A 21,205-nucleotide genomic window follows, 5' to 3' on the forward strand; every position below is an offset into this window, starting at 1 on the left:
TGGACAGAGAGAAAATGTTTCTAGAAAAACTTCAAATGGGAGTCATCAATCTAGGTAGCAATTCTCACCCATAAGTAATAAATAGAACATTGTCTGCAGATGGCTCTACCAGTTATTTCTTCTTGTAGGACAGAAACATAATATTTTCTTGGCACTCTGATTATGATGTTAAACCTCTGTTTCAAGTATTAATGAAAAGAGGTTTCTTAGAGTTGTGTTAAGAAGCTGCTTGACATTACCAGGGTCATTCAGATAATAACAGTCTTGGGGTGGGGGTTGTGTGGAAGCAAGTCTGTAGTAAAGCTTTAATGAGGTGGATTATACTCTGGTAACATTTAGATTGTGATTTGCTGTAGGAATTACTGAAGCTACAGCAAAATCAGAGGGCTGTCCCCATCTGCCACTAGTCATCTTGTACAACTAGCAAAGTATGTACAAAAGCTTTAATTTTAGAAAATGTGATAATCTGAAAGCAGATTTTTCTCTGCACATATCAGTTGCTGAAGTAATGGATGTATATTTGCTGAATTAGTGAGTGTGCTTTCACAGGTAGCCATGTCCCTTTCAAGAACCAAAGTTCCATACTGCACCGTAACTGTTTCTACATTATCCTATTATTCCTCTTGGGTAAAAACTAGAACTTTATGTTTTCCATTAGGATCCTCACAAACAGTTTAAGATGAATGCTGCTTTGACCAGACCTGATAAAGTGTGTGTAGCTGAAGACCAGTCTGTCTTTTCAACTATTTCAAGAAGTTACTAAAACATATTACTCCTACTGACAGGTCCTTGCCTGGAACATACTCATAGACCATCCTGGACAAAAGAGTGTGCCAATGCTGTGCTTAACTTTTCTGCCTCACATATTTATCCCCTCTTCAGTTTTGATTTGTTCATAGAAGGAAATCTTATTCACATAATTTTTTTTTTCTGCTCTACCAGAATGTTGTAATGTTTGTCAGTAAATAGGCTCTTTATCCTCCTCATCTTTGAAGTCATTGTAGTCAGAGGTGTCTAACCATTAAACACGAGGAATGTGATTGTTGGGTGTATGAAGTTAACCAATGACTAAATACGGAAACAGAAAATTTCAAAGTTTACTTCCTACAAATATGACCTTGTAACTCTGAGTCTGTAAAACTTGCTTTACTCCTGCTACAAGTAGACCTATGGTATGAGTTTAGCTGGAGAATTTCACAGTATTTCTGTAAACTTCTGGCAGTTGCTAACCTCTTATGAGTCTTCATAGTTTTTACAGGCTAGGATTCAAAAATTCCTTGCAAAACATCATCATTCAGTTTCTGCTTTCCCAACTCCCCTTTTCACCTTGTCCCAAAGGGTTTGGTTTTTCCCTTTGCTTCTCTGTCCGACCTCTGCTTGAAACGTCAGTTGGAATGGAAAATTTGAGACTAAAATGCTGGTGTTTTCATTCTTGTCAAATGGTCCCTTCACTGCTTCCTCCCCCTTGTTGTCATCTCCAAAGGGGGTTGGCACATTCAGTGGGAATGTAGTTGTCTGTCTTGTCTCTTGCCATCTGGGCTGGCTTCCCTATGCTGTGTATTGAAGTAAGATCTTTAAAGTCTCAAAAGGGATGCCCTAGTTAAAATTCACAAGGAGCAGATAACTCTGAAATTCATCTTTGAATCTCATGTCTTTAAAAAAAAAATTAATGTAATAGGTGGGTTTTTTCCACCATTGACCAAACTTTGTGGAAGCTTGTGTGTTGCTCCTCTTTGTACCTGCTTTTTGCCTTTTTGCTTGGGTGCACATTTTATGCCAAGTTTATGGGTTTGTTCCTTTGCTTTTGTTGTCTTTAACACTTTTCCACTCTGAAATTGTAGTGCTGATTAAGTTTCTCTTTGTTTATTGAGTCCTGACTATAAATATAAATGTCTTGAAATAATGATTAGTAAATGAGAATTGAACCATGCTAGCTGGGCTCAATTCACCTTGGTTTTCCTTCTCCACAAATCTATCTACCTCTTCCACTTAAAATTTTACTTTATTCTCTATCTGGTTGCAACATTACAGCTAGACATAAATGAAAATTGAAATAAGAAAGAGGTTGGAGTAAAGGTTTTGAGAAATTGCCAAAGTCAGAATTGGAAATTGCCTGACTTGAGCAAATTACAAATCTGATGGTTAGGGCCTGGCTATATGAATTACTCCCTACTGTGATAAATTTCCTTAAACAAATTGCTTTGCTGTTTTCTTGTTTTCCTTCACAGAAATGGAGCAGTGTGAGCAACCCACTCTTCCTTCCACTGATCCCACCTCAGTCCCAAGGTTTCACAGCTGTGGTTCTGACCTATGACCGAGTGGAGAGCCTTTTCCGAGTTATCACGGAGGTGTCTAAGGTGCCCAGTCTATCCAAATTGTTGGTAGTCTGGAACAACCAGAATAAGAATCCGCCAGAAGGTAAAAACCTGTGGGAGGGGTGGTGGAGGAAGGTGAAACTGGGCATAGCGTGTCTATTGACACCTGTTACAGAATGACCTCTCTTCTACATCATTTATATTCAAGAAGTATTTCGTGGTTCTTTCAAAATAATCGGTTTGGATTTTTTGTGACAAACTGTTTGAAAATGAAGTAAGAGAAGCCAAAGTAGATAACAAGAACAAAAGCATACCAGTGGTTGTGCTGCTAACTTCTGAATCAAAAGTTATAGATACAATATTACAGAAAGATTTCTGTCCTTAACATTTTTGGAGGGAGTAGTAAGGAGAAGCCTATTTTTGATCTGTCAATACTTGCTTTTATTTCTTTGTAGACAGACTTTCTTTACAGTGCATATACTGCTGCTACTGGACTGTTTCTAGAGCAAATGTGGTTTAAAGTAGCAAAGTAGTTTGAATGCTTGGAGCTATAAAATAAGTGAATATTTTGATTGATTGATGAAATAAAAATTTCAGGTGTCCAAAATGGTGTCTCCATACCACTAGAATATTTTGTGAAAATGCTAATGCTTGCCCAGTAAGACAATACATAAGTACCTGTTCTAAAATATTTCTGTTTCCACACATATGGTATACTGTGCTGCTCTTCATAGGATGTGAGTGAGTCTGGTGTCATCTGCATGGTTTTTAAATTGTTTTTTAATATGTGGTTATTTTAAAATGAGAACTCATTCACAAGCATTTTCCCAAGTTATTTATATGTGCAGAGTTTTGGAATAAGGTTTAGTTTCAAAGGTATATTAATTACTCCAGTGTGAATTCAGTGCTGTAAATCTCTCAATTATTTTGTTTTCAGTAGCTGAGGTGTGCTTTGCCAGCCTGGCACACTGCTGTACTGTATCCTCTTGTGCCACGACCTCAGTCTCAGTCTGCCCAGTGCTCACAGCTTGCTGCCTACCTTTTCAAACCAATGATCCCTATCCCGTGGGTTTTCGTCTCCTTCTATGCAATGTCATTGTACACTCATGGGCTGCTCTGTGTCCAACTAACTCCCTTCTTTCCCATCCCCAGCCTGCCTGCCTCATGACACCATACTGCTCCTAATCTGTTCCCAGGTCCTCAGCTGAAAACACATGTCCTGACATTAGTGAATTCCATTATGAAATCACCATGGAATAAATGGGAGGTCTTGCCCCCTGTAAGGGAAGCTGGCTAGGCTTGGCCTTTGGTAGTCCTCTCCAGTGCTAGACAGACTCTCCAACACTGCTCATTTTATTTCTGTGCTTACTGTTCCCTAGGGTGACTTTCTTCAAGGTCTGAACACCAGTACTAAAATCCTGAGCATTGTGCTGGGCAATTAAAGCTTCCTCTTCTCATTCTGGATTAAATACTGTAGCTATAGTAGCTCTATATGAGCCTGGTTCCCATGTGCTCTACATATGGATCTGTCATTCTCATCTGAAAATGTGGTGATTTTGTGGGACAAGAAATGTTGCCTTCTAGGAATAAGTGTTCAAAAGAAATGCTGTATTGTGGATTCTTCTGTAGCAAATGAAGTGTGTTGTTAGGACTCTTCACTTTATAATTCTCTTTCCAGAGGCTTCAACTGCTGCTGTGTTCTACTCTTCAAGGTTAGTTATTCTGCATAGCAGCAAGCTGCAACGTAGAAATTAATCCCTGACCACTTGTTTCAATTTACCATCTCCTAAGAGCTTCTTAGAGCCAAGCCATTGCTACCATTCACTTGGCTCATTTGCCATTTTGGCAACTTGCTGCAGTTGGAAGCAGAGTAACTTCATTGCTTACTTTAAAAAGTGTTCTTTATTACTTCTGGGCTACATACCTCAAGTTTAGTCATATTTTAAATGGTTTGCAACCCTTTAGAGTAAATATTGTTGCGTATAAATTGATAACAACAGGAGTTTTTGCAGTAAGCAGTTATTTTCTAAAAGCAAAAAAGCTTAGTGATATAAACAGTTATGTGATCACTGAACCCAAATGATTTGTTTCCACATTCCCTTCAAGCAAGTCTGAGATACAGGAGAGCTGAAGCAAATAGATCATTAAAATGACCTTTTCTTTCAATCATTGTATTCATCTTGAAAGTCAAAGTGTGTTTAATTTTTTTCTGCCTCTACTACCCCTAAGTCATAAGCTAGTTAAAAAAACTCCAACCTGTAGAACTTAAAATTGTGGACTTGAGAGCACAGTTGAAAGCATAAGCAGTTTTGTCCTTGCATTAGCCTAAGAATTGCATTGAAGCAAATAACTATTTGTTTTTAGTGTCCCTTGTCCCTTTATTGCTGTTACAATCATTGTAATCTCTTGGCCCATGGCTAGAGAGAGGTCAGTTTGATTAAATGAACTTGTTTTATTCCAGATCCATGCAGGGCATTCCACTTGGCTCTTCAGCCAGTCTCTCGTTCAGTCTGTCTATTAGTGATCCTAATCCTCGGACTTCAAAGCTTCTGCTGTTTATAGCCTGTTAAAGCCAGGAAGTTTCTGATGGATTAGAACAAGGAATGAGTTTGAAGTTTGTAATGTGCACCACTGTCACTGATAAAGTCTAGTTTATTACCCTACAGTAGTATCTGCACTTTTATGGCTATTCATTTTTAATTGGTTGTAGTAAAGCAGAGGTGCTTAGAGCATCAAGTGCTTTATTTCTCGGTCCTTTCCACGTAAGGGACATGTTTCAGTACAGAAGCAGATCTTGGCTTTTGTCATTGCAGCTCTTCATGTGTTCATTTTGTTTTGCATGTGTAAGTGGGAGGGCTGGATGAAGAACATCCAAATTGCCTTCCTTAGTGAGTATGTGTGCTAAATTGAGAATTGGGCTTAGGTTTCCTGGGATGCAGCTGGCAATGTGCCACACAAGTGACATGTGGCCTTTCCTTTCTTTCCTCTGTCAACACCAGAAAATTATTATAACTGAAAATATCATTATTATCAAAACAATATGCAATGCATTTGCAATAGTGCCTTTATGTAATGATACTCATGACTTAGGAGGAAAACTGGGTGAAAATTAAATACTCTAAAAATTGTACAAAATTCAAGATCATGGACTCACTGGTGGTCACTGCCTTCAGCAGTGCTGAGCATCCCAGCTAGGCTGTAGCTCATTTCAGGCTGTAGCTGCTGTGCAATAGTAACAAGTGTGGGGAGTGTGCAAGGTGTCTCGAAACAAACTCTTTTCAAACCTAAACCTCTCAGGGTAGATGCAGCTCTGATGCGACAGAAATTTTTTGTTATATTGGCTGATAAAAAAGGTAAGCAGGTAAGAGGGCAATGGATTAATTAAGTGCTTGATTGGAAAGCGCTTGATTTATATTTTTATGCACTATTTTCAACCAAATAGTGTATAAAAATATAAAATTGGAGAACTACATGTATGTGAGTATGTTAGATATCAGTAGTAATTTTAAGATGTTTTTTCCTTAGCCTTAAGAGTTTGTAAGGATCATTTTTTTAACTTAATGTCTGAGAGCTGTCTGTGGAAGTCTGAACTCATGGTTCTGTCTTTTCTTTAGAATCAGTGAAAAGAAACAAGATGAATCTATGAGAAACACAGATGTCTTGTGCAAAGACAACAAAGTTTGAAGTTTACACAACGTTTTTGATGGTAAAAATACTGACTCTTATATGTGACATAGCAGAAAGAAAATATCACATACAGTGATGATTCTACTCTGGAACCTTAAAACATTATAGAATCAGCTTGTTATCTTAAATACTCAATGAATTTAGGGATGTGATCTCTGCTCAGTGTCTTTGGCTGAGTTTTGCTTATTTTCTGTGCCATGCATTGTATGCAAGAAGCCAATCAATGCAGCAGTAATGTCAGTAGGCCCATAACTGTGTGTATAATACTAATAGAAACAGTAAAAGCCTTTAAATACTACAGGAAAAAAAATCAAAATTTTTCCGTTACTCTGGATCAATTAAAATAAACATTGTGGTCCAAGTGCTTGATGCTGGGAATATTTTGTAGAAATCATGATTTTCTCCATCAGCCAAATTTTTTTTCCTTTCATCTATGTTTTTCTAAATTCCTAGTTCTGAAATTCAAGAAAATAGTCTGTGATAGAAATTTCCATCAACATTTGTTTCAGACAAGTGAAGAAACCACTTTGTCTACCTCGTAAATCATATTACAATGTAAAAATTCATTACTGTTAGTAAATATGCACAAGCTACAAATCATGTGTGGTATATTGAGTTCTTAGTTTGTTTTATAAAAATGAAAAGCGTATTTTCAAGAATGTGTATTTTCTGTTTAGTTGTGGATCCTGGAGCTAAGTTGCTATAAGCTTCCTATGGTATTACTGAAATAATAATATTTGTATTTCTGTTTGCTGCTGTTAATGGACAACATTGATATAACTGTTGGGGCTAAAGAAAGTGAGTACCATTTTGATTGCTGTACCTTTAAAAAGTGTTATCTTAAAACAAATTAATAAAAACAACTGCAGTGACAGGTTTGGGGTTTTTTTGCACACCGTGCCTTTGGTACTCAGCACTGGTAGGAATGGGTTTTTTAACTTCTAAGTTTTGAATTAATTTGGCTTCTTGATGGTGGACTTAATGCCATTTTCCTTGATTTGCTAGAGAACTAGCAAATTCATGCTGAGTTTAGTCTTCCATAAGGCATATTACAGACATTTTGCAGTATTACTTCCTAGGGAAATCTGGAAAGTTAGCTTATCAAACTCATTTGAACAAACTAGGCCCTTGTGTCCTAGAACCAAATGTTCTGTTTTGTTATACACAAGAGGAATTCTGTGGATTTCTGTAGAACAATATAAACACTTTAATGTGGGAAGAAAGCACCTGCTTTGAACTCTGATCAGACTTTTTCACTCAGCCATAATGGAAGGAATTCTAATAATAAGTAGATGTAACATGCCTGATGTTGCTTCTGACAGTTTTTTAAAACTTCAGACTCCAGCAAAATTCTGCCATTCAGTATTAGACACTGAAAAATTATTAATTAGGTTTCATCATCAATGTTCAATTAGCTGCATTCATGCAAACTACTATAGATCAGCTGAATAAGCATCAGATGAGAGCTTGTACAAAAATTCAGATCTGAGAATTGAGTATGGGATTCTGTGCAACTGCAGGTACAAGCAGAGCATGTTTAGAGATGTTTTCTGCCAGTTTTTTATCCGTCTTTGTCTCCCTTGCAAAACTTCTGGAAAGGTTTTTCCTTTTTGTATTTCCAAATGGACTCCATAGATGTTTTGGGAAGCGAGAGCATTATATGAATTAATATTCTGGATCCAGATTATCACTAGTCATGAGATATTCTTAGCTGTTGTTATTGAGGCAGTAAAGCAGAGAAAGAATGTTTGTGCAAATGACTTTTTATGAGTCATCAAAATGCGGTGATTTTAGCCAATAAGTGGATTTTTAAAAATTTGTCATATTGGTTTTAATACTGACAGGCATTCAGTTCTTGCCATCAGGAGTGTATGCTGTATTTCCAGCTCCTCATTATCCTTACCTGCTGCTTCCAATTGCAAATGCAACAAACCATCTGCATTTAAGTAGTACTTGCTATTTTTTGAACTTGATACTACTTAGAAGTGGTGTCCCAAGAATATTGGTTAGCTCTGTACAGCTGCTGTACTGATTCTCATTTTCCCTACATTGAGTGTTGAAACTGGGAATGGATGATTAGTACGTAGAGCAAGTAACTCCCTTTGTAAATACACTTCTGTCTGCTGACAAGATCAATAATAATGTTTGTGCTGTAAAAGGACTTCTTGAGATGTTTTTAGCTTCCCAGTTTCTCAGAAGCAAGCAAATGGAGAATGGTGCTATTTAACAACATGGAAGTGTGTCCTGGTTCTGGCTGGGAGAGGGTTAATTTTTGCAGTCTGTACCACCTCACTGTTCTGTACTACCTCACTCAGTTCACGGCAAAGGGAGTCTCTTCCAAGGAGAAGGGCTTCCTTCTGGTCGAGAAAACTTAGTGGGAGAAGCTGTCTGATATTGTCGATTGCTGGGTTTTTTATCATGTGAATAGTTTCTTTTCTTGTACCCTGTTGTTAGTACGTTGCCACTACTGTTCATTTTATCTCATTGCTGTTTCCAGTAAGTTGTGTTTGCCTCAACTTGTGATCTTTGCCTTTTGCGCCTCCAATTCTCCTCCTTTCCATCCTCCTGCAGCAGGCAGGGGGAAGGGAAAGAGAGAGAGAGCAAGAGAGGTGTGTGGTTTGGAGAGTCTTGGTGGGGCACTGAATTGGGGAGTACCATTCCCAAACCATGGCACAGTGCCATTTGTCTTTGAAAAGAAATAATACATTCCATGGAAATATTGTGCTCTATTATTTTTAATGATTCCCCTTTTATGTATGATGTAACAGTTCATTCAGTACTGAAAACAGGGCTGGATTTCAGACTAAGAAATGATTTTTTTATATATGAACAGTGTGCAAGCTTAGTTACATTTTCATTGCGAACATCTGATCATAAGCCTGGCGAGGTGTGGAAAGTGAGAGAGGTTTTTTGTGAGAGAGGGTATTCCTTTAGGTTATAATGAAGTTGCCTCTTTCTCGTGACTGCCCTCCTCTCTCTTATCTATGTCTCATGTGATTCACTGGCAGTTGTAGCTGAGAAACACATAATTAGAGGATGGGATTTTTGCTGCTCTTTTATATGAGTGTTTTAACTGGGAATGTAACTATGGCACTTTTTTATCCTAGAGTTTAAATCATCTTGAAATCATACTTGAAAATTTTGCTTTGAGATTTGGACTTGCAGGACTGAATGGTGGAATTGAGGGCTGGCCAGAGTCACAGCCATGTTATAGGTTGTTAGGGTCTGTAAGCCCCTTAAAAGAGAGAACTGCATTGGGCAGAGTTGGGAAACTGGTGATTTTGTGTTTAGAGGACCACACACTGTTTTGTGTTGGCTTCTCCAGCAATCAGAGCATCAGTAGTCCTAAATAGCACATAATTCCAATCGTGACCTGAGTCATTACCGGAGAGCAAGTATAAGTGTTATTCACTCTTCTCTCGTGATTATTTCAGTATGACACACAATAGGAGGTGCCTGTCATTCTCTTCAGAATCCTTACATACACAGACTTGCATTCACTCCAGAGAGCTTTATTTCCATAATTTGCTTCTATTTTCTGCTGCATCACAGAGTCCTCACTGATTTTTTAAAAAGTAAGAGTGGTCCCCAGTCCAAACAGGCATTTTTACTTTTGTACGCCTAAAGGATCTTGTGCCATGATGTAAGATTCCTAAACTTCTTTTGTGTTTGTCATACTCTGTAAAGGTCTGTCTTACTGTAAGAATAAAGCCTGTGCTTTTACTTTGGTTATAACAAAGTCTTGTAAACTGAGAATTTCTTCTATATATGTTTTGCTTGTGCTGAAGTTTCTCAGAACTTTCCAAGCAGTATCTGAAAATTCAAAGTCTGGTATTACAGAAGTGGCAAATCTTGTTTCTGATTGCTGTTTAGATACAAATACTTTTCTTTTGTGGTCCTTTAAAATAAATATAGGCAATTTTAACCTTCCTGATGGATTCTAAAACTTTGACTTCTGAAGTGACTGTTGTCTTTTTATATATGTATTTCTTTTGGAGTTCCTGTGGCAGAGCTAATTTGTAATACTTGGATCTCTCACTGGAGGCTGCTGTATTTTGTAGTCAATTTTGCCCCTGTTGCCTGTTGTTACCCAGGTGTCATTGTGTCATAACATCTCCCACGTTCTTCCGTCTCCACAGGGGCAGCAACCTCCAGTATCAAGTCAGCCTCTAGGCAGCAAGTAGCCTTGTGCATTTTGCATGCTGCAGAGTTAGTGGTACCCTAATGTCTTATTCAGAGTTTCTCCAAAATGCTTATATTTTCTTTTCATTAATCTAAGGCTAAATTCAGAAACTTTATCTTATGTTTCTTAAAGCACAAATATTTGACAGTAACATACCCATTGTTGAGAACTGGTCATTTTGAGAGACTTTCCAAGACCTTAGTAAATCATGTGGATTTAAGAGGATTTGCTGACATCTGAGATGCGTGCTGATTATAATTAGATTACATCTTCATTTTTCATACACTTTTCATTACTTTTTCTTCTATAACCATTTTTTATACAAGTGGCATGTCTGTTAGTGAGCTATCAAGTAGTTGATTTTTCAGAAGAGCTGGAAGTTTAATGCTTATACTCATGCTTGTTTTTCCAAATTATTATTTTCGATCCTAATGATTTTTCAGTTTCAATTTCTGTTTCAATATATTGCTCCACTTTGTTGCAATTTGGTTATAATTTTTTCAAAATGTAGCAGACACAAAAAGAAGAAAAGGCTGAATAAAAGAATGCTTAACATGTATGAAATATAAACTTTGATGCTACATAGAAATACAAATTTACAAATGCATACATACATAGGGCAATTCTGATTGCAACTGAAACAATTCTGATTGAAACTGAAACAGTATTTTTGGGATAGTTCAGGCTGCTTAAAGTTATTTTATATCAATTCTGGGGTTAGATTTGGATAATTATAGGCAATTATCCAAAGGTCTTTAAGAAGCTTGCAAACATTACAGAGTCTGTAGTCTTTATGAGGCAATAACATCTGTCTTTCTGAGATACCTGTGTCTGTTACCATTTATAAAATGACACTTGCACATTATACAGTAAACCAGTAAGAAAGCAGTGAGTGAAATCAAGAGCACTAATTTGCAATAAGCAGTTCCAGTCATTCAGTGTTACTGCCTCCTAAGGTTACAATGACTAGGAAGCTGAAAATTTCAGAATGTCAGTGGTCTCCTACTGGAATCATCATTTCAGATTATGATTCATGCAGGGCTTTTAAAGATCTTACAATGCTGAGAATAAATTGAGCTCATAACACTATAATTGGAATCAATGCTCCGTTTCTGTAGGGGCCCCAAGGAGCTTGCTCTGTCTCCCCAGCTGGTGGCTGACTGTGACTCCCTTGGAGTCCATCAGTAATGGGATTGAATCCTTCCAGCTGACTACTGGCCAATATCACAAGCCACTCAAATGTGCTAGGGCTAATGCCTTATGCCTTCCAGTAGAAGGACAAGGGGTGAGTAAAACAGGACAAGAACGTTCATACGTGTCAAATAAAGGCCATGGTCTACAAGACCACACAGATAAAAGTAGATTTTACAGACATGTTTTCAACCTTACAGGAAAAACCTTGGGGTAGGAAGCCGAATACTGAATACAAATTTTGCCAGTAAATATCACTCTGTGTTTCTTCTTTTTTTTCTTTTTTCTTTTTTTTTTTAGCCACCCATGCCCGCCAATCCTTTTTTCTAAAATACAGCTCCAAGAAAAACTGACTTTTGAAGACTTTCTGTGGTTTGGAAATATTGTTTTGTTTCCCCTTGTGAAGTGGTGTTCAGACTCTGGAGTCTTTTAGCAGTGTGCAGATTTGTGGGGTTTTCGAGTGTTGTGTCAGCTGTCAAGTCTGAGAGGCCCAGTGACAATGGGGATGGACACTTCTTCCTGGGAGCAAATTTTACTTGTACATGTGGGAATGAAGCAGCTTCTCTTCTTCTCTGGTACTGTCTTCCTAGTGCAATAGACTGACCGTGGAAAGAGTGCAGAACTGTCTTGGAGGCAGACCTGATTCAAGGTTATAATGGAAGTGGAAGTGTGTGCACATAATTGTATCCCATTCTTTTTGGTGTTGTCTGTCAGCTAGCATTCTTCAGATCCTTCTGCTGAGAACAATTCCAGAATATGATCATATGTTGTTGTTTAAAAACTTAAACCATTTTCTTAGGTTAGGACTTCCCTTATTTTTGTCCTTACAGTGGCTTTTTTCATTGACACCTGTTTTAGCTTCCACTTTTCATTCTCAAAGCACAGAAACAAGGATCTTATTTTCGTATGCTCTTTTCTGAATTTCTATATTTGCTCCCCATGTCTTAGTAGTTTTATTCAAACTTTCTATTCTTTCCTGGTGACAGTCAACAGTCTTACTGTTCATGGGGTTTGAGGCAGAAGGTGCAGTAAGACCATCTGGGTTGACCTGTGTTTCATAAGTCACCACATTGTCTTTCTTTTCAGTCCAGTGACTTCAAACTTGACTGCATCTTCTATAATAATACCCAGTCTTGTCTTTCACAAGATGTACAGAACCAACTGCTGTCCTTTTAAACTTTTGCATGAGATTAACCACTGTTACTATTAACAATGTGTGCCTTATTTATACTTTGAATTTGCCTGGCTTTAGATTCCAGTCATTGTTTTTTGTTATATCTTTCTCCAGTTTGTTGAAGATACATGTCATTTTTCTTCTTGTGTAGGTCCTCGTACATGTTAAGCAAATCTACTTTTTGTTCATTCTTTTAGTAAACTAAACAGATTGATCTCCACATTCTACAAAAGGCATTTTCTCCTGACCTCAGATAACTCATGTGATTCTTTCTGCACCATTTTCAGTGTTTTAACATGGTTTGAAATATAAAAGTACCAGAATGAAACAGTATTTTAGCATCTGTCTGTCTGTGTCTGCATATACAGGTAAAATTGTCCTGCCCTCTTCCCCGACTTCTTACTACATGCCCATCTATATATACAAAACTTACATAAACCCATTCTGCCACAGCAGCATGCTGAGAACTAATATCTATTCTGTCCCTTTAATCCTTTTCAGAAGCTGCTTTTAGGGAAAAAGTTACCTTGGTCCTAGTGTTTAATTGTGTCTCAAATGTGTCAGTGTGGTTTTTGTTCAAATGCACCTAGTTTAGTAAGCAGTCCTGTCATAGAGGGTTTACTAAACTCCATATGACTTCATTGTGCTCACTGTTTTTCATGTCTCCAGGCTTTGTGTCACTTGCAAATTGCACTGAAAATTTATATATGTATTTCAGACATGAAAATTCCAGTGCCTTCAGGCCCAGTATCAGTTCCTCTAGACTCCACTTACCACAGAATCAGATAATGGCTAAGCTTGGAAAGGACTTCTGATCAGCTATCCAACCCCCCCTCTGAAGCAGGAACATCTCCAGATGGCTTTCAATATCTTCAAGAGCAGAGATTTCAGTACATCATTGGGCAACCTGTGTTAGTGCTCAGTCACTCACTCTGGAAAGTCTCCCCCGATGTCTGGAGGGAACCTCTAGTGTTTCAGTTTGTGCCTTTGCCTCTGGTCCTTTCACTGGCCACCGGTGACGGGAGCATAGTTCTCTCTTCTTTGCACCTTCCCTTCAGGTATTTGTTCATAGTGGTGAGACCTTCCTTGAGCCTTCTCTTCTCTAAGCTGAATAGCCACAGCAGTCTCAGCTTTTCTTTGTAGGGGAGATGCTCCAGTGCCATCATTACCTTCATGGTTCTTTCCTGAACTCTCTCCAGTTTGCCCATGTCTCTCTTGCTTTTAATTAAAATGCATTTTCACTAATAGTTGCTTTTGGGATGTATCATACTGTAATAATGACTACTGTTAGCCTTTGTGCTAGAAACTGTCCATGGTTATATGCATTTAGAATTAATGTTTAATATTCAGCCCTTGCTTCCATTTTCTTTAGCTTGGTGCTCTGTATTTGCACCTATAGTTATTCCTTTGTAGGAATAGAATAGGGTTTTGAAAATTTTTGAATATATGCAGAAGCTGTTAACATGACACTTAAAGTGCTGCATATTAAACACATAGGAAAAGATGGGAATTAATGCCATTGTAGAGTGAATTTGATCCAGTCATGTATCTGTGGGGAGTTCTGCTGCTATTTAAATCCTCATTGACTTGTGAATTTTAATGTTTGTGTACTCCAGTGCTCTATTCTACTTGGAAGAATGCTGTAGGGCACAAGTTAGAATCCATTTGTATATATCTAGTTTTAAATTATCACTGTGACTTAGGACTTTGAAGATGAAAGAAATTGCTGAGACACAGAATCTACTCCTTAGCAATAGTCAATAGCGCTAAACATTTAATTGATAGAATAAGGTTTTTTTTGCTCAGCCCTTGATAGAACTAACATTCTTAATCAAATTCTTTATGACCCTAGACTTGTAGTCACTGATTGTATACTGCTGCTTCAAATTATTTCAGTTGCAGTTAAAGGCAGTATCTTTTCATGCTATGTCCCCTAAACCAATACGTATTACCCTTGCACTTGCTCTGTGGGTGTTGCAAGTTGCTGTTTTGGGCAAGCTATCCTCTGTGTAGCTGCCCATGAAACTCTTTGTTGAGAGATACAGAGGGAAATGTAGCTGAACTTCTGTCTCTTGCCTTCATTGCTCTCATGTTTGCCAAACTGAAACCGCTGTAAATTCACCATTAAGAAGCATTTGTTTAGATGCAAAGAAGAAAAGAGTAAAAAGCGGCTAAGATGGATATGCAGATTCAGAAGTAAAGTATAACATTGAATTCTATTTCTTTCAATTTTTCTCTCTAGATTCCCTCTGGCCAAAGATTCGTGTTCCTCTGAAAGTTGTTAGGACTGCAGAAAACAAACTTAGCAACCGCTTCTTCCCTTACGATGAGATTGAAACGGAAGCAGTGCTGGCTATTGATGATGATATCATTATGCTAACCTCAGATGAACTCCAGTTTGGCTATGAGGTAAGAGAGTTGGTTTTTCCCTGTCTCCTAGGCCATCCACTTCAACATTGTATATAAAGTGTATATAAAGTGGAGGAAGCACTGTACAGTCTGTTGATTCAGATTGTTGCATCTCTCTTTACTGTAATAGTTCAATGCTGACTGAAACAGTTTTACAAATAGTCATTACTTTATTGGAGAACCTGTCAGGTATGAGGTTTTCAGTAACTGGCACAGGAGTGCCAAGAGACTCCAGAAAATGTTGTAGTGGAATAAGTGTAGGGGAAGCAGTCTGAAGACTGAGCTGCATTCTTCTTAACTTGATATAAATCAGAAATGCTAGCCAAGGGAGCATGTCTTGATGGGCGAGACAAGTTTCAAAGATTAAGTGTTGGGAGCAGAGGAGGCCTCTTGGGGACATGCCGAAGTAAGGTGGAGTGCAGTGAAAGGAAGAACTGAAGAATTTCAAGGAGGGGACACATGGATCATGCGCTTGAAATGGCAAAGCTTCAACAGCTGCTCTTGTGATGAGGGTATGGACAAAAAGAGAGCTTGTCCAAATCAGTTACCCATGGCAGTACAAAGAAGTGACAGTCTTCATAGGTACTTGAATTGTTTGTTAAAAGTACACTTGAAGCAACGCTGTTGTCTTCCTTCCAAAATTATGTTTTGAATTAGGTAACTTTTTGTCTTCCATTTGAGTGTATGACACAGTCCATAATCTAACATTACTGTCCATATGTGTGTATAAAAGACAAAGATGCTGTATTTGTAAACAAATCGGAAACAGTAGAAAATGTAATACCATATTTTAAGAAAGCTTTCAATTATTTAGTCACACCTGATGCATTATCAACAGCAAAACAATTGGGCTTCCTAAGTGAGAGCAAGAACATGAAACTGTTACCTAAGTTGAATGAAATTATGAAAACTGCCTCTCTAAGGTGGAGAAAGCTAGTGAAATGTGATAGTTGTCCAATTTTTAGCAATCTTAAGTACAAGATGATATTTAAAAAAAAATATGTTGGACGTATTTCTTTAATGTATGTTAAGACGTATTTCTTTAACATATGGAGTGAAATACTGCTCTTTCTCCTTCTCAAGTAAAGGAGACTGTTAACAAGTAACAAGCTTTTGGACTCCAGAAATGTCTTGTGATGATGTAGGTATGCTGAAGTAATAACAAAGATGTTAAGTAGTGGAGACAGAGGTTTCATCTATCATGTGTGTCTCCAGAAAGGAAATACTTTCCTTGCCAGGTTAAGAGTAGTGAGTTAATACATGAAGTGTGAAAGATGGAAGGAAAAGAAGACAACAGAAGGAAGGGGATTTTGGCTACACAGACCTTCTCTATACTTCGTTGTCTACACTGAATGTTTTAAGCGCTGTACTGCAACAGCAGAGCAATCAAGTGCTGGTAATTCTGCAAGCTGACTTTTGCCTGTGTCAGTGCTTATAACTACTAGTTTTGAGAGTGATCTGATGGGATGAAAGATAGCAGATGGATAATGTCAGGGGACAATATTTGTAACATCACATGTATTGAGTCTGGTCACTCACACAGAAAGGAGTTATTCTCATGAAAAACAAAAATAAGGCAAAGAAAATTTGATGTGAATACCCCTGTAGTCAGTGCGGGGATAATAACTAGGGGATAACCAGGACCTGCAACTGTTCATCTCCTAGGATTAAGTCCAACAGATCTAGCAGTTTGATTGTGCTGGCTCATGTATTGGCCTTATGGCCATGTGCCTTGGTTACAGGGACTATCTGAGTAACAGCCCTTAATGTTCTTGTGTGAATGTAACTGTTTGGACATGAGATTGTTTAGTTTGGCAGACTGGAAACTTTCTCTTGCCTTTTTTTGCATTTTATTATAAATCCTATTCCTTTTTAGTTCTGGGAAGTCAGCTTACTGCACAGTGACATTGATGGAAAATTAAAGTGCTGTATTGAGAAGATAGTTGAGACAAACCTATGAGTAATTTGAATCCTTGTATTTTGAGTTTGGCTTCACCATCTGGCTCCCTCAGTAAATTAAATGAATAGAAATGTCTTCGAATACAGAAGCAGAGCAAATTATTCTAGAAATACACAGTTTTCCTCGAATAAGGAGTGGGTGATGTAACTCCTACTCTCTGGCACAGAAATCAGGGGCTGAAGATTGATCTTTCCTGTCCTTGAGTGTCTGTGACTTGCTTGACAGGCCTGAGCTGGCTCCCAGATGTTTAAATTGTCCTCAGCCTGTGATAATTTATTTATCTGTTTATGTGTGTTACCAGAAAAGTATCTCTTAAACTCTTGACTCATTTGCAGGGGAATCCAGAGGGAACAGTAGCAGCATATAAGGTTACTAGAAAGTTTTCTTTTAAAAGTAGGTCTGCTTCTGCTTTGGTCATATGAAGGGCTGGAAACGTGACATTCAGTAATTTTCTTTTCTCTCCGGACATCCTTGAGACTTTGCATTTAAACATGTGGCAAAATCCCCTCTGTCACACACTTCTCTGAATGTATAGAGCAAGCCTAAAAAAAAAAAAAACCAGAAAACTTTGATCTCTGTACACTTTCAGCCATAAAAAAATATAGTAACACTCAAAGTGTCAGACATTTTTTACTTGTTAAAAGTGAACTATTATGGTGCAGTGATTTATGACCTTGCATAAATCTATTGGAGCAAGCAGAAAAATAGTCCCTGTGTGCTGCTGTATTAAGGTAACAGAAGAATACTCATGACATTCTGACTTTGAAAGAAGTAGTTCTGTTAAGTTACATGACTTGGGATACTGGAAAAAAACTGTTATGTCTAGATAATTTTTTTCCCACTTACTGAACTTTGTTGTTCACAGAGAGTATCAGAGAGACCCAAGAAATAGAACAAGTATTTAGATTATGATAATCTTAAAAAGTTAAAGCAGAACTATTGGCCACCTCTGAAGTGTTTGGTGTTTGAATACAAGACTGAAATCAAGCATTGTAGCATTCCCATCTCTGCGTCTCAGCTGGCCTCAAGGCAGATGTCATAACAATAAGTAATTTCTTATCCCATACTTATGCAGCACTTTGTCCTTGCAGAGACAAAATATTTTTATTAGAGCAATAGTAGAAATAATCTAAATGGGGGTTATGGTTCTGAGCCCATGTTTTTGGTTCATAAAATGTACCGTTTAGTGCATTGCTAAATTTGCATTTATTCTGTTAAAACTTTTGGCCTTCTGTTGGTAGATGATCTTATTCTGTCTCAGAATTGCTTTTCAGTGCTTGATGTCTCTGGCACTCTTAAAAAAATCTATTCGCTGTTGAATTGCATGTTTTGCTAGGCTGAAATTTTCATGAAGTTGGAATGCCTTCTTGAGAAGAATTCTTTCCTGCTCATTTAGACTTTAAAAGTTTAGTTTTCAGCATTCCTTTGTAGGACAAGTACTATAACCTGCTTAACAAAAGAATTCTTCACTGCTGGCCACATTCAAAGCTCTTCTTCAAACTGACGATATTTTACAAAATGTGTGTGTGCAAAGCACCGTGCATCTTTTAATGGACTCTGTGTTTACATTTTAATTTATGTTTTTAGTAATAGCACAAGCCATTCCTTTGAGGACTGGGAAAGAATTAAGAGTGGATGGGGCTCTGGAAGGCAGATGGAATACGATGGGCTGTTTTCATTTGTAGAGAATAATCAGTGTTTCATTCTTAAAATATCACGATAGCTTTGGAAATGCTGACTATTTTTCTGTTCATTGAATTGCTGAAATTGCATTTGACTTAATATAGTCTATTGAATTTGATGCATAAATGTTTGAGAATGTTTTGTGGAAGGAAATGCTTCCCTGTCCTTCTGGCTACGTGGAGAGTTTGCTGTTCTGATGGCACAGCAAATTGCACAGAATAGTTGAGGCTGTGAGGCAGAAAGAGCTCTGGAGAGATGAGGCTGGAGGGTGTTTTAGCCATACTGTTTATGTCACTTGGGAACTACACTTAGAAACAAAATTACTATAATTTCCTTTTGGTTTTCCTTACAAGACTTTTAGTAAAACTACTAAGTCAGAACTTCTATTTGACATTTCATCTGGGAGATGCTTCATCCAAAAATATTTATCTTCAAGGGTTGACTACCACAGTCTTTGGAATGACTTGTCTGCAAACAAGCTTACATCCTCTTCACTTGGCAATATGTTTTTCCTTGGATGTGTCCCTTACCAGTATTAAAGCAGGCCATCCTTCTTAGTCTGAGAAAAACTAATATGATCACTGGTTAAAATAAAATGCCTTCCTAACAGACTAATAAATTATAGGCAACCATCAAACACAAAAATGGACAGTAATACAAAATAGAGAGTAATATTAGAATAATTACCACTATTTTTATTCTGAAAGCTTCCTTATATACAGTAGCTGTATATATTAATTTTGGCACAAAGCGTATGTATGGATTAGGGCAAACTAATGAGCTGGATGGAGCCATTGGGAGCCTTTCCAGAATTACCATTGAATGAGCTAGTGGTGAACATTGTGAAAAAGCCAAGCTTTTCCACAATGACTTCAAAAGCATTACTTTTAAAGGGAATCTTTGTTCAAAACAAGAAAGTTATTTTTTAGATGCATCGAACTGACAATTTTCAGAGGCTGGGACATTTTTTTACAGGGTAGAGTTGATATTTAGAGTGACACGAGAACATCTGTATAAGTAATGTGCATTATAGTTGGCTTTTATTTTATGTCATTTAGACTCTTGAAGATGACGCCAAGGGCAAAAACTATAAGGGCTATGAATCCAGGGTTCTGTCTTGAGAAGGCACTGCACTCCCGTGGGAAGCAGTAGCTGACTTTAATCTTTCTTTCAGCTGCTGTTAATATGCATGCCATTTCCTCTACAAGAATTCTTAGCCCAGTACGGTGCAGATCTGTAGTGTTCCATTAAATCCTTTGTTGAGCCTCAGTAGCTTATGTAGTGGTGCCTTCCAGCAGCTGGGAGATAGACATTTTAATATTAAGGTTTAAAACTAAATCATTAAATTTTTGAGTCCTGGAGAGTGAGGAATAAATTTTTGAGTGTCGTACATTTAGTTTTGTGTTCTTTATTAAGGTTTTCTACATCATGTCAAAATAGATCTCTCAAGCCCTCACTGGCTTGCCTGCCAAAAGTCTGTATTGTTTTAATTAGCTTATGGCACCAACTTGTAAGTGTCCTATGAATTCTCTTCCTTCAGTTCCAAGTTATCTCTGCTTTCAAGAACTCTCTGTGTTGGAGCATTGTCATATGTAAATACTATCCCAGTACTTGTGCCCTAGAACTGTCTAGAAAGATTGATTTCTGGATAAAATAAAAGTCGAGCAGTCAGAAGATCTGGTTCCCATTCTTGTTTCCTGTATGATTTTGGCAGGTTCCCTCATCTGGACGTTTGAAATAATAACTGCTCTCATCATGAGATTCTGAAGCTGTATTAACTGACAGCAATAAAATGTGTTGAGATGTACAGATGAAAAGGTATATAGTAATGAAAAATCATAGAAATGTAGATGCAGAAGCTGTAACTTAAAACTGATTATCATATTCACTGTGACAAAATGCTTGCATAGGGTCCTTATAGTCCAGGCCTCCCAACTGAAATGCACTGACACATATGAAGTGGCCAAAGTGAACTGCTGATGGGGTGACATTTGCAGGATGGTGGAATTCCAGATAACACTTCCTTTACTGTACATTCAACTGTAGGGTTCCCTTGTCTTTTGTACAGATGAAAGAATTTGTGAAGGGATCCTTGGGGATTTTTGAGGTACTTTGTTCTTGTTGTTGATCTTGCATACAAAAATTTCATTGTATATGCATCTGTTTATTTATACATTACCAATCTAAACCAGAAACTCGTGTAACCTAACTGTATGTTAGAGAGTCAGGACTTGTTCTTCCAACAAGCCTAGCACTTATGTGGATTAAGGGACAAATTTTGAATAATTTGTCTGCAAATAATGCAAATAATGCAGACAAATTGTATCTAGCAAACAAATAGCATTCAGACTCCTCTAAATAATTATAATCCTTCCTCCCTTTTTCTCTAATACAAAAATTGTCCATTATTTAATGTGGCCAGCAGTGTGGAGAACCGGGGTTGCGTTAATGATGCCCTTCTCCTTGTTCTTGTCTACTGTATTTGATCCTGTAGTCAGCTATAAAATAATGTATGGAGTGACAAGGATGGTATCTTGATTGTATCCAGCTGTCTGGAACAAGTCAAGGGCAAAGCAGCCTTCCATGTAGCCAAGCACCCACTA

General features: G+C 37.7%; 1 protein-coding gene across 3 annotated transcripts in view; it reads left to right on the forward strand.

Annotated features, from left to right (window-relative positions):
• Positions 1-21,205, forward strand: part of EXT2 (exostosin glycosyltransferase 2) — a 72,950-nt gene that overhangs the window by 40,471 nt on the left and 11,274 nt on the right. For all 3 annotated transcript variants that reach the window (XM_038137159.1, XM_038137161.1, XM_038137160.1), the window contains 2 exons: positions 2,229-2,418; positions 14,793-14,959. In XM_038137159.1, the coding sequence (XP_037993087.1) occupies positions 2,229-2,418; positions 14,793-14,959 (357 nt within the window). The remainder of the gene's footprint in view (positions 1-2,228; positions 2,419-14,792; positions 14,960-21,205) is intronic.

The sequence above is a fragment of the Motacilla alba genome, chromosome 5 (genome assembly GCF_015832195.1).
Source record: "Motacilla alba alba isolate MOTALB_02 chromosome 5, Motacilla_alba_V1.0_pri, whole genome shotgun sequence".
Taxonomy (NCBI): Eukaryota; Metazoa; Chordata; class Aves; order Passeriformes; family Motacillidae; genus Motacilla; species Motacilla alba.